At 39.0% G+C, this 17878-nt stretch overlaps 1 protein-coding gene across 6 annotated transcripts in view; it reads right to left on the reverse strand.

Moving 5' to 3' along the window:
• LOC119904098 (neural cell adhesion molecule 2-like) overlaps positions 1-17878 on the reverse strand; it is a 327858-nt gene that overhangs the window by 18905 nt on the left and 291075 nt on the right. For 2 of the 6 annotated variants that reach the window (XM_038720521.1, XM_038720503.1), the window contains exons 16-17: positions 3335-3542; positions 1697-1828 (exon numbers count right to left, since the gene is read on the reverse strand). In XM_038720521.1, coding sequence (XP_038576449.1) covers positions 1705-1828; positions 3335-3542 — 332 coding nt within the window. In that variant the 3' untranslated portion in view covers positions 1697-1704. Of the gene's footprint in view, positions 1-1696; positions 1829-3334; positions 3543-17878 lie in introns of those variants that run through there. The other 4 variants (XM_038720529.1, XM_038720535.1, XM_038720512.1 and 1 more) reach the window with 3 other exon arrangements.

Below are 17878 nucleotides of genomic sequence, written 5' to 3' on the forward strand. Positions count from 1 at the left end.
GGGGAACAACCTCCTTCCCTCAGTTAGAGCATTGAAGATGGGTCGAGGCTGGGTCTTCCAACATGACGATGACCTGAAGCACACAGCCAGGATAACCAAGGAGTGGCTCTGTAAGAAGCATATCAAGGTTCTGGCGTGGCCTAGCCAGTCTCCAGACCTAAACCCAATAGAGAATCTTTGGAGGGAGCTCAAACTCCGTGTTTCTCAGCGACAGCCCAGAAACCTGACTGATCTAGAGAAGATCTGTGTGGAGGAGTGGGCCAAAATCCCTCCTGCAGTGTGTGCAAACCTGGTGAAAAACTACAGGAAACGTTTGACCTCTGTAATTGCAAACAAAGGCTACTGTACCAAATATTAACATTGATTTTCTCAGGTGTTCAAATACTTATTTGCAGCTGTATCATACAAATAAATAGTTAAAAAAATCATACATTGTGATTTCTGGATATTTTTTTTTTAGATTATGTCTCTCACAGTGGACATGCACCTACGATGACAATTTCAGACCCTTCCATGATTTCTAAGTGGGAGAAGTTGCAAAATAGCAGGGTGTTCAAATACTTATTTTCCTCACTGTACCTGCATGATCAAACTGACATCTAAAGTTTGGTCATTACCTTTGACGTACACTTTTCACTCTCACATGGATCAGTGGTTTCCAACCTATTTGCCGTGTGACCCCTCATTTCCCTTATGACTGCCCAGGTTGCTTCATTTGCATAACTGTTAACAGGTCTTAACAGGTAAAATGATTCAACATTTTATCTAGTAACAAGCACAAGTTTTTGTAGCATCATCTGGTGACCCCTCAGATTTATCTTGTTTGGGTATAATTTTACTACCCGCCTTTGTTTTCTTCGTGTTAATTGACGGCTGATGTCTGAATGCTTGTGTTTCTGACCCCAAAGGGACTCGTTTTTAGCGATGTGGAAGTGGTCTCAGAGCTCAACGATTAAAGGCGCACTCCATCGATTTAGCACATTGAGTTTAGTTTACTTGAAAACCCTAATGATTTCATTGGGGTTACCTCTGCATGGGCATGGGACACTACAATCTTATAAAGCCCCTACAAACTATAGGTATTGGGATTTAAAAGATGTGGGCATTCAGCAGTGAGGTAGGTGCTAACAAAAAACTAGTGAACTGCATTATGGCTGTGGCAGAAAATAGTTTTTTCTTTCTCTTATAATCTTTTAGGCAAGTACTTATAATAGTTTTTATTTTATGCTTATATATTATTATGTCGTATATATTGTTTTTAATCTTTAACATTTTATTTTTATTATTAGTCATTATCCTAGTCTGTCCTCATGTATAGGGTTTAGGTCAGAGATGTGAAATTGTTTTATTGTTTTCCTCACTAGCTGTTCCTCTCCTTGACTGGGACCAGCCAGAAGAAGATCTTTGTTCCCCAAAACATAGAAACCTAGACCGTTTAAATGATTATGCATCCCTTTGCTCTGGGCCAGACGTTAGTGACTGTCCTAGGAGATAGAACCTTTGGTCCAGCTGATTTGTGTTGTAGTACTTTATTAATACATTTTTCAAAGAAGTTTGTTGTAACTAATTTGCTCAATCCCTCACCAGGAATACCACAATTTTCCACGACAATGGGAAATGAAGGATGCAGTGCTTCTGGACCTTGGTGGATTTTTCTCTTGGTAGTCCCTTAACTTTATGGAAGTACAAAACTACATTTCTGGATTAGCCTTTTAATTTGGTAAACACAATGCTGTTATTAAAACAGTTCTCATCTGGATGCCCCTTGGACTCCCTTTTAAAGTTGTGTCCTGCTGAGTCAGCATCTGCCTGTACCTCAGCAACAGAGCTGCAGGAGAAAAATCATGCACAATATGAATGATGGAAAAAAAGTCTGACAATAAGACCTAGACTGTAAAAGAAATATAAAGCTATTCCACCTTTGCCTGTCGTGACCATTTTGCACCACTCTGCTGCTGTTTACATGAAATACTGTACCTTCCTATATGTCTGCGACTCTGCTTTGTGTTTGTGATGTGACTGTACTAAATGATCAGCTCTAATATAGCCATAAAGACTTTGTAGTAGCAACATTTAGCCTCACACTGCCTGCAAATGCCTGTGTGAGTTGCTGCTACAGTGCCTGCTCTAACATAAAGCTGAGGAACATTCTGCATGCTGTCTAGGCATGCAGTCACTTAGCCCTCCAGCCCTGTGAGCTTAGTGACTCAGCAAAACTCAAACCGCCCTCCTTCTCCGTGCCCTCTCGCTGTATCCCAGACATTGGGCTGGCACGCTGACAGTTTTAACACAAAAATGGCACTGCTGAGGCCAATGAATCACACACTGTGGGTGCTATCACACAATACCTTTCTTTGGCTAGCACCCGCCGTATAAAATAATACTGGGACTAAATCTGAAAATCAACTGTGCTATGAATTTCATGGGTTTTTCAATTGCACGGTGCCTGATGAGAGCAAAAAGAGGAAGTGTGTGTGTTTGCTCGTCTTGGACATGCATGCGGTGATATGACAATCATAGACTATTTGCATGCATAATATATATAAATACAGACGTGCAAGCATGAAGCATCGTGGCACATAAAGTTGAGATTTTATACATGCACATCATGACTGTACACATACACGCAACGCATGCAAAGAAGATACTTCAAAGGTGAACTCACAGCACATTGTATGAAACGCACTGATGTTAGTGAATAAGACGTAATCAGAGACATACTGTGGCTGAAAGGGTGGTTGGGCGGCTGTTGTAGGTGTACCTACAGTAAACGGTAAAGATAAGTCTCCTTTTCCCGTTCTTTTCTCATTCACAGTAAATATGTTTGAGGGGATTCTAGGCTCAACATGACATGAGCAGTGTCACTGCGCTATTCATGTCTACTTGAGGGGTCTCGCAAAATGATTGAGAGCACAGTGAAAGCAAAACTGATAATTTGTGACACAAATTAGTAATAGCTTAAAATCCTTGACAACATTTGATCTTTTTAGACTTAAATCTGAATTTCTGAGAAATATAAAGGTATGTTCTTCTGTCTAAAGCTGGTTCTATAAAACTTTGGAACAAATGTATTGACATCTAGATTTGTATTCATCCATTCAGGTCTTTGAGTTTATTGTTGCACAAAATTATCTAGCAAAAACACTAGCTGACCCAATGTAACCCACAGGCATCAAGATACACCCACAGCAGATGCTCCCTCTGCAAGCATGAATGACCTGGTGACTGACAAACACTGATACATCCCAACTGATACCATAGAGATCAAAAGCTTTGACTGAAGGAGTTAAAAGTTCCTGAAGAAAAAACAATATAAAAAGAAATCCAAACTCACAGGTAGGCGGCCTTGCCCTCCTCTATTTCTTTGCCCTTGCCGCTGGTGGCTGTTTTCTTGCTGCAGAGTGTGCGCGTGATGCACATCAGCAGGCCGCAGTGACGCAGGAAGAAGCAGCTGACGTCCACCAGCACGAGGAGCAGAAGCAACGCTCCCAGGCCGAGGCCCACCACCGCCCCCAGTCCCAGGCCGCTGAACAGGGATTCTGCTAAGGCAGTGAAACACACACACAGACACACAACACACAAAGGCAAAACACTGTTAGCAATTTTGGTGCGCTCAAGGATGTGTCAGGTCGGACGCCTGCTGTGGCCTGATCTCTGGGTGGAGGTCAGCCTCCTCGCTACACCGTCCCTTAAATCCATACCTGGAAGGTGTGAGACCAAGAAAATATAAAGCTGTACCCAACAGCAGCACACCCACCCTAAAAAAACTTCTATTGTGATAACTTTCAAAACCAGTCGAAGGTCAATGAATTCCTCCCGAGCCTGTTGGAAAGTTTCCAACACGAAGATAAGTCCTAATCCACAACGCCTCGACTCCACGCAATCCTCAGTGGATTATTAGTGTGATTACACCAAATCTCCTCCAAAACAAATCAATTTCAGCCTTACAAACTTTTTTAATATACAGTCAGTGGAGTAAAAGTTTGAAAGACTTAAATAAATTAGCAAAAGGAAATCCACAGCGCTCTGAAACAGGTGGAAACGTCTTTACTTGGTGATTTATTTGTAATATCAGAAGCTTTGCCGCTTCCTCTCTGTTTAAGAACTTATAAATACAGTAATCCTTCGACAAAAAAAAAAAATCCATGAGCATTTTATAACCCTGAAACTACAGAACAAATTCTTTTTTCTTCTGGATTTGCCCTCAGGCCCTGCATCTACCTTCTCCATCATGAGCTAGGTGTCAACATCTCCTGTTCCACAGGTGCAGAAGTGTGTAATAGTGTACACTTAGATAGTGTACACTCAGTTTTATGGTACCACAGTGCAGCTCAAGGTAGCAAGCGTCAGCATTACCATACTGATGCTTCAGCTCCTGAGTCCACTGGGCGCCTCTTACTTTGTAGCTTGCAGCACAAAAACAGATTCACGTGGGAAGCAAAGTAAGTACAGTATTTTCAGCTAAAAATTTAAACACTTTCTCTCAGAGCGGTCAACACTGGGTGTTTTGAAACACATTGAGCTCTCAGCTCAGTTGGGAACAAGCAGTAGGGCCTGCCTTCAATTGAAAGTAATGAGAAAATGAAGGCAGTGGCGCAAAGAGAGGCTCCCAGTGGGCTGAATAGAGTTGTGCCCTTAAGTGATCCTGGGGTTGAGCAAACTGAACATCCACTGTAGGATCAGTGTTGACAGCTGGAGGTCAGACCTTGCCAGGAGTAATCAGAGTGAGAGTGAATGAACTTGCCTGCTAAAGAATGCTCTCATATGGGTGTTCAGTAGCCTGTGAGTTAAAAAGGGGGATGAGGCATTAATATGAAGGTGGAAGCACCCAGAGATGGCTGACTGGTGAAGTCTGGCACCACCGAGTTTAAAAAAAGCCTCCAGTGAGCGAGGAGTGAATGCTGCCAGAGATTTTCTCTCCGCTGTCTCTTCTCTCCTGTGTGGCAAATGATAAAGAGAACGTGAGCTGAATGCTGTGGATACAACCAGTCTTCAGTCAGCTTTTCCACGTACCCACCTACGTTTATCTGAGAGAAGGATGAATTTTGGTGGATTTACATGCATTTACAATGTGTGGCTGTACGAAATATCCAAGTGTCCAATTGAATCCTCACTGAACTTTGACAAACTAGACATTGTTTTAAAGTACAAAGCCTATTTCAGTGTAAACCTTTAAAATGGTTTGCACTGACAAGAACAATTTTGTAACTCTGAGTGCATATAAAACATTTTATTCTGGGTATGTCACTTTAAGCCTTAAAAAGAGGTTGCTTGTTCAGTTAAAGGGATGCTCCAGTGATTTCAGTAACACACTTCTATAAAGTTAGAAGCGGTGACAGAGAAGAAAAAAGGTCTTTGCAGCAGAGGGCAAGATATCCTGACTTTTAGTCCCGTTGTACGGGTCAAGCTCCAAAAACGTGGAACCCTACATTTCCCATAATGCAGCTGAACAGTCTTTCTGTGCATTCATGTGGTGTTGGTATAATCAGATAACAGTCGGAGAAAATTTTGTTACACGAGTTGCCAAGTTGTTGATGTCATAAACGTAGAAACATGGCAGACAACATGGTTGATGGTTAGAAATGTTTGATGAATGGTGCAAAATCAGAACTGCATCCATTTTTTGCTAACTTGTCATTTGTAATTTGGTATTAGGTTGTAACGGTTAGTTTGCTGTCCATGCAGACGTTCCTAGGTTAATTAGAAAAGCTATTTATTAGCAGTATTTGCAGTACAAGCAATATGTTAGTGGCTTCAGATAATGTACTGGTGAAGTAACATCTCTGGGACAAAAGCCTCAAACTGTTTCAGCATACTGATGACAATGACAATGTTTCCATATTCCGACTTAAAAGGACATGATCACACCGCAGTCGTAAGAACGACTTCACAACTAGGGATATAGGACCATCTGACGAGCATGTGAATGCACAGTTTCACTAGACTGTGGCTGCGGCTGGATAGTCTTTTTTTTGCATTGGAAGGTTGAGTGAAATGACCTGGAAGTATTTAAGTGGCAGCGATGACAAGAGCTGGTTGAATTGCCTAAATGCTATAGAAAGGTGTTTCAATACTTCCTCTCTTATGTCCTTCAGCATAGGGCACACTGGACCATCCTTTATGAATAGAAAGGAGATAATGCTGTACAATAATTCCTTGCGGCAGCAACATATAAAGCGACGCAGCACAGTAGTTTCACTGAGGCAGACCCACATAAATGTAGAAACAACAGAGCACGTATTTTATGCTTGTGACATGATCCAAAACTTATGTAAAACCATGCATGAGTAGCTGAGCCCCGAAACATAAATATAGATTTCTTCTCTTTCAAATCCATCCAGTAAGTAGGAATCTTGAAAAACAAGCATAGAATTTCTAGTTAACAATATCATCATCGTAACAAAAACTACACACATAAATGTCGCTTTGTTGAATCCCCATTGTGAAATGCACTAAATTAATTATTTTTCATTACTCAATAAATGTATAAAAATGCCAGGAAAAAATGTAAATAATGGATCAACTTTCTCTACTTGTATATTAGTTTTTTCCCCATTATATTGTGTATTTCAACATTTCAATCCTATTTCATTTATTTTTATTTTTAACGACCATCTATAATTTTATGTTGCCTAATTGATGGGTAAATGAAGTGAAGTTAAGAGGTGGGATTCAGTGTTGGACAAGAAACCTTACGTTTTTGTAAAGCTTTGAGTTTGTCACTGTACTTATCTTTTATGTTATGAATAAAGTTATTTTAAAAGCCTAGAGTTGTGCAGTCAGGTCCTCTGTGCACGGTGGTTGTCTAGTCCTTATGAATTCACCTTTACATCTGTCCTTGACCTCGTGACGTTTTTCATCGAGGTCAAAGAAAAGTGGCTAGGAAAGGAATTTCTTTTGGCTTTTTCGACCTCAGCCTGTTTCTACCCAAGAAATGTTCATGTCTGTTAAACTCCATGTTAAAAAAAGGCATTATACAAGCGTTTTCAGAGGCTGATCTTGGTGTTGTGCCCCTTTTAAGATCAAATCATAACACGGGAATCAGTCCATTTGTATTTAGACAATAACACAAGTAATTAAGCATTCTAATTCAGCACAATGGATTTGAAATGCAACAGCGACTATGGACAACGATACAGTAAGGCTGTCATTCCTACACTGTTTCCCCTAGTATGCCTGAAAACACACTCAAATTAAAGCTGAGAGTCAACACTTTAACCCCAGTCAGTATTTAGTGTCAGATCCAGTGTTCTGGAGCACTGAGCCAAAACAAGAAAAGCATGTGAATTTCCAAATACGCGTGCCCCACATTGGAAATTGTCCCTGCGTATCACAACCCAAATGACTCTGGTGTCGGTGACTTTGTTCTTGACTTAGAGCTGAGACTGCAGACAATGGAGACTGGCAGCAAGTCAACGCACAAGAGAGACAGAAAGCCAGAGAGAGAGAGAGAGAGAAACAGAACCTTGTGGCAAAAGGAAGTCTAATTAAAACACTTTGCGTGAATCTGGGGATATGGGATTTGAAACTTGTAGACTGGATCAATATTTTCACACTGCCACAGGCTACTGTTTTGTATCTCACCTTCTGAAAGTTTATCTGAGTTAATTTGGCTGCTGAAGCCACAGATTGAGAAGCGGTAAACAACACCTCTCCAGCTCCCCTGAAGCCCTCACATATTCCAGAAGACAAAGAGAATACTAATCCATTCGTTAAGCCATACTTCACCCTTTTTCATCATAAGACTGCAGTGCCCTTAAGCTTTCATATCGGTGTTTACATTTTTACATCACATAAAGCCCTTGTCTGTATTATATATTTATGACACTGCAAATAATTGAGTACTTATTATAATTTAAGGCAGAATTCTTGTATTCAGTACACAGACATACAGTGAGTGATGCAGTGATGCTGATGTTTTCAATATAAAAGCACATATTAAAAAGTTAAAGCAAGCACTTACTTCTAAATTGAAAACTAGTAGACATCTTTTCTATTTGAAGGATTGTCCAAAGTATTAAGGCGTGCTCAGAAAAAAAAAGATTTTATTAAAGTGTCATTTTTGGGGGATGCCAGCAAAACCTCTTCAGCCTGAAAGACTGAAATCCATAAACATCAGACTTTCATCTGATAAGGAGTATTACTCTAAAGTGCTTAGCAGCAGCTTGACAGTTTGAGGTTGGATTGATACATTACACGCTTGTTTACTTGTAGCTATTTTGCCAGCCATTTTATTACATTTATTCCCAAGTTTGGAAATTATTTTAAAAAAGAACAGACTTGGAATACATGGAAATACAAAAGGTGCATCACTGAAAGAAGGAGCACCTCAAAGATTCAACATCAGTCTCTTTGAGAAAATGAAGCGTGTTCCTCAGGGTTACTTGTCATATTCTAAGACAAATTGGCAACCACTATTACACCAACTGCTATTAGAAACTGAAACCAATGTGATTTTTACAATGTTAAATTATTTCTTTGAGAGTGTACAAAACAACTCCCACGAAATGTATCGTTATCACAGACAAGTCTGAACTAACAGTGACCCGCTGACTCACCCAAGGACTCGCCTCGTTTGTCAAGCCATGACCCGTGCTGTACTGTGATGTTCATTAAATACGACTGAATAAACAATGATATGATATGAGATGTTTTTTTTTTTTTTATGATCTTCCTAATCTAGACATACAGTATGGGGTGAGACACACAACACACTAAGAAAGGCTCTGGATTTTTAGTTCTTAGTGTTACGGTGATCAGCAGCTTATATGGATCAAATGCTTGGGACAGAATCATTCCTATTCAAATGCTGCTTAAATAATTGGCTTACAGTTATCACAGTGTTCATTTTGTGAATCTGAATCTTTTATGAACACATTTTTTTTTAAAACTCTGCTACCAGTTCGGCACTGATAGCCTACAGTTTATTTTCAGGCATATTGAAAATGTAGAAATGCAGACACCACCGCCAAGCTGTGGCTTAGTAGTCTGTCTACACTACTGACATTACTGTATTTAAAAACAGCACAATACTTTTTTTAGGCTGTAGCCTCATAATTTGAATTGCAGTAAGATATATTTTATATAGAGAACTGTACTGTATTAGTGTGTATAGTGTCTTTGAATTATACACAGTGCAGTTTAATTTAATTTGTACAATCATTTAAAAAGGGTTTGAAACAGCTGTTCTGTATTTTGAAAAAGTCAATAAAATCTGTCCGTTTCATTCCTTTAGAGTCATAGAAATGTCATTGAGATGGTGAGGAAAAGAATCTTTCTTTTTTTTCTTTTCCTCTGCATGAGGAAAAGGAAATATATATATATATATAATTATTATCAACAGCTTATAGCCATCAATTTGACTCGGACAGATGTGATCACATTTCCACTGGAAATGTCAGTGAGATTTTGAATGAGGTTTTCTTACTTCTAGAACAGACCCCAGAAGTTACTTTGCCCTTCTTTTGCTGTAATGTTAAAAATATTGCAATTATTCAGCAGCTGTTTAATAGGTGTCACACTGAATATGTTACAGGCACCAAGTACATTCCTGTTCAGAAAATTCTTCTTATGAAGAATCAGGAACAGCGTTTATTTAAATACAAACGTGCTTCTGTGTCAAAAGTGCAGCAGAAGAATCCAAGTTTGCCAGTCAGGTGCCTTTTGTGGATGGAGAAATGTTACATGGAGAGACTGTACAAGGAAAATGTTCCAATAATGTCATTACAGCCTTCGGTACTGCAGCCTGAGATGGGTTTTTTTAGCGACATTATTCTACGAGCAAGAGGCAAGATGCCTTCTTTCATGAAACAGCTCAGATCTCTGCTGAAGGAATTAGGGCCTGACAAGCAGCTTAACTTTAAATGTAATGAACAGATATGAAACACAGCTAAACAAGTGTGTGGCCACGAGTCAAACTGCTTTTAAGTTAGCAGCCAAGGTGCCTTCCAACAGAAAATAGAAAAAACATTATGGCGAGAAGCAAACAAGAGAAAATTAAAACAGAATAATGTGGACATACTGTTGTTTATGTATAATATATTGATGTAAAAGTCAAACACATTAAATACATGTTATGTGCTTCTTTTTGTAATTTACAGTATTTGCGACAATATTAATGCAGTCACCGATGGCTGTGGCTGCTATAGTTGATTTATAATGCAAGAGTAAAAAGAAGCAATGGGGTCATTTCTGTGGGAGGGCCTTTCAGAAAATTGCTGCTACACTGCTGCTCTCATCTTGTACTGAATGATCACCTGCACTCAAACTGATGCAAGAGGTAACAGTGGCTGTGAAAACCATCCTCCTGTAATAATAACCCACAGATCAGAGTGATACAGAACTGCCTGTGGGGTTTTCAGGGCTAAAGCTGCACATTGGATGTAAATACCATCGTCCTGGTCAAGAAAGGGCATTTTATTTGCTTTTTCAAGAGTAAAACTAAATCATTTATTTAAATTGAATTAAAATGAATTTTATGTATTTTAAAGGCCCACCTGGGGATGGGCATTTCAAAATAGCTTAGGCTATAAATGCTGTGGCAGTGGCGGTCTGGCCATCTGGAATACCGGTACAATTCCCGGTGGGCCGTCTTCCTTAGCCTATAATTTTTTACTAATAATGAAAAAGTTGGCAGAAGGTTGAGCGACACAGGCCAACCCCCCCTTCTCCCCAGGCCTGTTGGTCTATTCCATACGAACGTCTCTATGCAGCCCTTAAGCTGATGAGACACAGAGCAACTTTTAGAGCAATGTTGTTGGGCAATGTTGCCATCAATGGTAATAAGTAAAGTTTACTACCGTAACCCCACTCCCCTCTGCCACACCCCCCACGCCGCTATCCGTTTAAAACATATTTGGACTTGTCACCAGCAAGACTCCCCAGCAACATTGCTCAAAATGTTGCCCTGTGTATCATGAGCTTTAGCCACGCCCCTTCTTTCTCACTTACTCACACCACAGTGACACTGAGCTGGAAAACGAGCTACAACAGAAAATGGAAAAGCAGAGTTTAAAAACTTGTGTCGGGCTGAAAAGTTCAGAGACAAAAGAGTCAAAGGTCTTTGCTGAAATTCAAGTAAATGTAAAAAAGTAACCGACTCGTTCCGTAGTAGTAGGCTAGTACTAATACCACGGCCACAGACGCTAAGCCAGAGATAGTGTAGCTGAATGGTAGATATGTGTCTAAATGTTTTAATAGGCTACAACATGTTATCAGAATACATCAGTCAAATGCTGTTTGTCAGCTACTGTTTTGTAAATGTAAAAAAAAGAAAGAACTGAGGTAAAGAGTACAGTAACTGTGTTTAAACAGGCTAGTGTAAAAACTAAAATCTGATGCTTAACATTAGTAAAGCTCCAAATGTCTACATTTTGCTGTTCTGTGGGGATTTTGTGAGAAACAAATCACTTCAGTATCAGTGATTTACTGTTGTGTCATTTTATTTTGCTAAAATAAGCATTTTCGTTTGATTCTGACCTACACGTATAAATTTAGACATTTACATTTGTTAATTAGCTAATTTTATTTAATGTCTACCATTGGTTGCACATAACCTATCAATATTATAAAACCAATCAATGCTTTCCCCTCTCAAATTCATATTTTGTGCGGGAGAATGTGTCTTCAGTGATTTGCTAGATATGATGCTCACCGACAAGGTTCCTACCACTTCACCTCTTACTAGACAATACATTGAAACTCATCAACAGTCTGGTGTAAACGACGAGTAAAGCCACAAAGTAACATTTATTGTGTTGCCATTCATTCAGTTGATATGAAATAGTGGCACTGCTGCTGTGTTTTGTAGTTTTTCAAAAATGATGCCTTTATTAGTTAATTTATATATTTTATTTATATCCAGGTTGATGATCAGTGCTGCTCTCTGAGGCTACGTTCTATGTTTGGAGAGGTGTTCAACCAGTTTTGTATTATGTGTACTCCCGTGACTTAAAGCCAACCAATTGACCCTGAGCAGAAGTTAGACAGTTCTCTGTCTCAGAGAGGATTGTGGATATTTTAGTCTTTTTATGTGTCTTTTTATCTCGAGCCTTCATGTGATGTGAGGTGAGTTCAATCATGACAATTTCAGTGTGTGTTCTTTAGAAGTTTATAACAATGTGCAGCATTTGTGTGTGTGTTCTGCAGCCTTTTTAAAGTAGTACTTCCATAGTGATCAATGGCTGTGAGGCTGCTAGGTGGTTTATTAGAGGCTGGTCCTGTTTGTACTTGCGTGCATTAGCAGGGCGGCCGTGGTGGAGTATATGGTTGACCGTTCTGGTGGGCTGGTCCGGATCAAAGTCCAGGGCAATTCTTTACTCCCAGTCCGTCCTTGTGCTGTGGTGTGTGGCATTAGTTCAAGCTATATACTTGTCCCTATACAAATAAACATTTTAGTGTTATATTGTAGTTTTATTAGCAAATGTATCAAATTTATTAAGTTGTCAAGGTGGGGCGTCAAAAAGTTATTTTTTGGTTGAAATAATCTTCAGCACTTCAACACTATCTTTCTAAAGACTGTGTGAAGAGGCACTGACTGGCCTTTTCATGATTGCTTGGAGCGAGTAACAATGTAACACTGTCTTTCCCATAATTCAAACCACCAGCAAAAGAAAAAGCTATTTTGCCAACATTTCTGGCCTTTTTTCATTTTTGTCGGCACATTGAAATCTCCCGGTTTGATTGATATTTCTTCAACACATTATTTCTTTTAAGAGCCACACTGAACCAAGCAACCAAAAGCTCCCACAGTCCATGTTTTGTGCTCTCTATGCACTCTTACTGTACAAATGTAAATTATGTTTTTGGTTTATTAACAGGTAAACCAAATGTATTCTTGTGTACCTGGTGCAGTCTGAGATGTGTTTAATGCTACTACATCCAGAAAAAGCAATGAGTGTACCCTAACTGTTGCAGTTGGAGTGCATGCGTCCTTTACGATGATGTTTCCTGTATCTATATAACTGTCCGTTCTGCAGCATCATTCCCCATTTCATACTCTCCTGCTGGAGGTCAATCTAGTAGAAGCATCCAATGACAGTCCGAACACGACTGTGTTTGGCACAGTCATCGCTTCAGTTTTTTTGGACCGTGGCCAAGAATAAAATTGACTTTGTGCTGGAAATTACGATGTGGTCAGGGGCATGGCAATACTATAGACGGATGTTCGCTTAAGTTTAAGAGAAATTGTTGCCAAGGATGTTCATTTATGTCAAAAAGCAAAATATCAGTTGATATGCTCATTTTCGAACCACAAGGTCCTACATCGGTCAGACTCTTCTCTCATACAAACATCAACCATCCCCGGTCAACACGTGAACTGATGTCAGAGCAATAATTATTATAGTTTCAGACCTTTACAACAGTTTTCAAGTTGATTCATTCTATCAATATTTACTCTTTTGTTAGATTTTACAAGGTACAAAGTTGTTTATTAGTCATCATATGGCACAAGGCTGCATAACGAAATGAAATTCGTAGTTCCTTTAGGTTGCTTTTTTTGTCGTATTATGTTGATTTATAGGCCTTATGTTGTTGTGCCATTTTGCTGTGTATTGCTCGTCTGTTGTATTGCTGTGATTAAAATCTAATAATATTCTGCTCAGTTGAATGAAATTGAAATTATCATAATAGGTAGCAAATATTGACAGTACAGTATAGTTTGAAGTTCCATTGCTTGTGTACAGAACATTTGCTGTATCTCAACTCCATGGAGCCTTGCTGGGTCAGGTATAAAAGGCTAAGACAAAGCAAGACTGCACAGCCAGTTTGCAGAAGCAATGCTCAATTCAATTATTTCTGCATGGTAGTGCAACCTTAGTGGCTGTTTTCCTGTTTATTACAATATTATTAGTCCAACAGTTAGTATTTAATTGGTATTTAGCAGCACTATAACTATTGTCTGTGTGTAACATTTAAGTTGCTTCTGTATGCCGCCTTGCCTAAGGGTATTGTTTGATGCTACCTGCTGTTGTTTTAAAGGGAACAATTGTGTACTGTAGTGAGTGAGTGTAGCAGAAAACAGCAGAGCCGAGAGTCTGACGTGAACCCACAGAGACAGAAGTTGAGTGTGTTAGGTATACCTAACTCTAACCCAGAGTAAATGGAGAATGCTGCCTATCGATAATCCAGGATTACAGCACGATGTTACATTCAACGACAAATTCATCATTGTTGAAGGCCAAAGAAGGTTCAACATGCAAGTATTACTAATAAACTTGCCAACTAGTGTATAGAAGTAACTTCATTTTCTGCATAAGAGGACGTGATTACCTATTTTTTCCACCCTTGGCCACAAAAGAGGGGTTCCGGAGGTTTTTACTCTCACTCATCACCAAAGTGTTTCCTCAAGGGCTCTTGGAAGCAACTAATTTGTTCTGTGTGACTTTTTGTGAGTTTTCACAAACTCTTGAAACACAGCGGCCATTAATTCTTATTTCCCTGCTCTGTTAACCCTTTTACTGACTTCTTCTGATTACTTGTTGATATATAGGGCCCATTAGCGGTTTCATTCAATTGCTAGATATCCAACTGCTTGTGTGGCACCTGAAGCCATTCATACACATCTCACTTTGACAGTGCAAACTCATTAGGCCTGAGCGGTGATCGACTGTCCCTCGATCTGATCTGAGAGGAAGTGACTCGATTAATGGCGACCTGACGGGCACTCATTGATTGGGAAGGTAGTGGGCGCTAATCTGTAGGGGGATAAACATAATCATTTGCGGATGTGAGTGAGGATTCATCCTGAGTGTTCACTTTGGATTGCTGAAGAGAAAGTTTGTCTGCCCTCAGAGAATTAAACATAATCATTAAATCCTAGTTTGGAGGGGAAGGATGAGTCCTTCCCTTTTGTCCACTTCCAAAAGGAAGCAGATGAGCTCTGGTGCCACTCGAATGCACTCAAGAGCCACCCTAGAGTAAATGAAAAACCATGGGAACTTATGCTAAACCTAGAAGAATATGACATCCTAACAATCAACCTCAAAAGACTTCCAAGAAATTTCATCCACTTTTCTGTAATTGCTGCTCTCTGGGGTTAGAACTTATTTCAGGGGTAATTCAAGAGTCTCTACCTTGATCTTTGTAGTTGAATTTGAGTTGAAACAGCAAAGCAAGAGACATAAGGCATGAATTGCAGCTAAAGTTTTACCACACCACATTACAACATGACCCTAGATTTAACGGTTAAAACAGACCAAATGGATTGATAGATTCTTGTTAGAAAACAAAACCTGTGCTTGTTTGAGTCTATTCTTGGCATGCGCTGCTGCTAAGAGCCCCCACAATTGGGAATATTAGATGGAAACACCTGTTATATTTTACCACAGCAGAAACTTTCTGTGTTCATAGCGGAGCAGTGAAGAGAAGAGCCTGCAGCAGGAAGCATTTAAAACGTCTTTTCATTATTATTATTAAATCTTCATTTATTTAGTGTTATTTAAATGTATTTTTCATTGTTTCCCCTCACTTCACTTTGTCCTCCAAGCAGTGCTTTCGGGAAGATAATATTGAAACAGCGCGGTGCTGATTCTCAACTGTGCCCTGACAAAAAGTAGACGTTCAACAAGGTGTCACTACTCAGCGTGGAGTCAGCCTGCATACTAATGGGTCTTTTTCTAAACTACTTTCTGCGCAGCTACATCAGTTCACATTCATTGACACATCGCAGTCACTGGGTTGGACGCTGAATCTGGATTCACTTTTACAAATACTTTTTGTTTTTGTCCTCCGAGGACTTGTATGTCTTTTTAATATTGCTTGTTTTATTACATCTTTTTATTTAAATTTCAATCCCCACACACCCCTTACTGTATCCTCCATAAGAAGGCGTTTGGAGGTGAGATGCCTTCAGACATGTGGGTAAAGAGAAATCTCATTTAGGCTGAGTCAGTAGAGAGTGAAAATAATTCAGGGTAAAAAATTACTGAGGCCCAAAGAAATGGCAATTAACCTTGAAATGGTCATATGGTTTGGTAAGTGCTGCCACTGACAATTAAGGCCATGGTAGATTCCTTATTTAAAACTGTGAGATGGTTTGTTTTTAGCGGCACTTTAACAATATTACTGACCAAAAAGTTCGTCGATCCATAGCAAATAGATATACAACTAGTATTAATCTCATAAATCAAGAAAATTAAAACAAAACTAGAAAAAGATTAAAATGTAAAAGAACAACTGTTTTAACACCAAGACTAGATGTATTTTCCCTACTTTTTGCAAATAGAATTAAAAATGTGTATTCTGTACAGCCTCAAAAATAAACATATATGAATTGCAAGTAAATGAAATGAATGAGTTATTTAATCACATAATTACCGCAGTATTCATACTAATACATTTTCTGGTAAAAGATGAATTGGCAGCAACACGCCCAGTTCCTTGGGCATTATCACTGAGGTATTTTGAGACATGTCTGCCTTCATGTTAGTGACAGACAATGAGTTATTGTCTATATTAATGCTGCTCAGTATGGCCAGGATAGTCACTCACTAGTATATAAAGTACAAAGCCTCAACTAATGAAAGATTGTGTAAAACAACATAAAGACTGACTGTGCCATTAGAAATGTGCCATTGTTCCTGCTCTTCCCGTCTCAGCAGGGAGTCAGCTTGTCTTCCATATAATAAAATATTTACATACTTGATAATGATACTGTCTGATGTTAAATATTCTCCCTCAGAAACACTATCCTTTCATCTCAACAGGATTATCTTTGTCCAATGAATAAATGAGCGAGTAAACATGTAAACATCGCCACTGATCTTGTATAATATTGTTAAAGACTTCACTCAGGCAAGTGTACGATAAGTATTACTATGTTGTCTATAGGGTACTTTACATAAGCCACACAAATGTAGGACTTGGATGAAATGATGTTTCAAGTCAAATCCCATGTGGTTCAGCTGTTATGTTATTTCCACTCTATATTTTAATCTGATAATATTTTCAGTTACATCTCTTGAACGGCAGATGCCCTTTTGTTTCTGGCGTGCCAGTTTCAGAGCACCAGCGGCACAAAGCAAAGCTTCTTCAGCTGAAAGAAAACTGATTCTTAAAGAGCAAAGACTTCAAAGACTGTTGACTGGACTCAGTAAATTGATGCTTTATTGTAACATGTATTTATTTGCCTTCTGAATACTACGCTAGTATTATTTATTTTATCTAAATGCACCTGCCAGGTTACAGATCATTTATTCAGTAGTAGCTACTGATAAATCCATGAAATGTAATCAGTATTGTAATAGTAAAATTAAAAAGTATATTACTTACTCAGATAACCTCTTTAGACTCTTTACATAGTAAATGTTTGAACAACAGAGTTGATTGTCCTGAATCTTTTTCATTACACTGCTTTAAAAGGAATGACTTTCACTCTGGAAATGTATAAGGGGATGGGTTAATGTAATGGACTGCTATAAAAGCACTCATTTCCCATTTTGATCTGCTGGCATCACGTCCAGGAAAAGTTTCAGAGAGGCTCTTCCAGATTATTTCTTCAAGTGCTTTGACGATATCATTGCAGCGCTCCTCAAGCAAAATCTATGACGCCTGTTTCAATCAAGGCTTTTTATGGTGCATGACTGGAACGAGAGGAGAGAGCCAAGAAAACTACAGCAGATACAATAAAGCCGAACACAGCCAGTCCCATACTGAATCAGGCATGTTGCCTTATTTGGACTTTCACTCTAATTGAGAATGTTTTTATTGTCAGATAGGAAGAACTCCTGTCTTTTACTTAAGTAAAATGGTTAGTATTAGTGTAAGTATTCAAAATGTTACTTAAGTACAAAAGTATTAAATAGCACAATAAGTTGGAGCTGATTTGAACTACTACAACTGGATAGACCTACAACTAATCAAAGCAACGAAAGAAGTG

This window comes from Micropterus salmoides, unplaced genomic scaffold (assembly GCF_014851395.1).
Source record: "Micropterus salmoides isolate LMB-PRFRI ecotype aquatic unplaced genomic scaffold, ASM1485139v1 Ms_hic_scaffold_1, whole genome shotgun sequence".
Classification (NCBI taxonomy): Eukaryota; Metazoa; Chordata; class Actinopteri; order Centrarchiformes; family Centrarchidae; genus Micropterus; species Micropterus salmoides.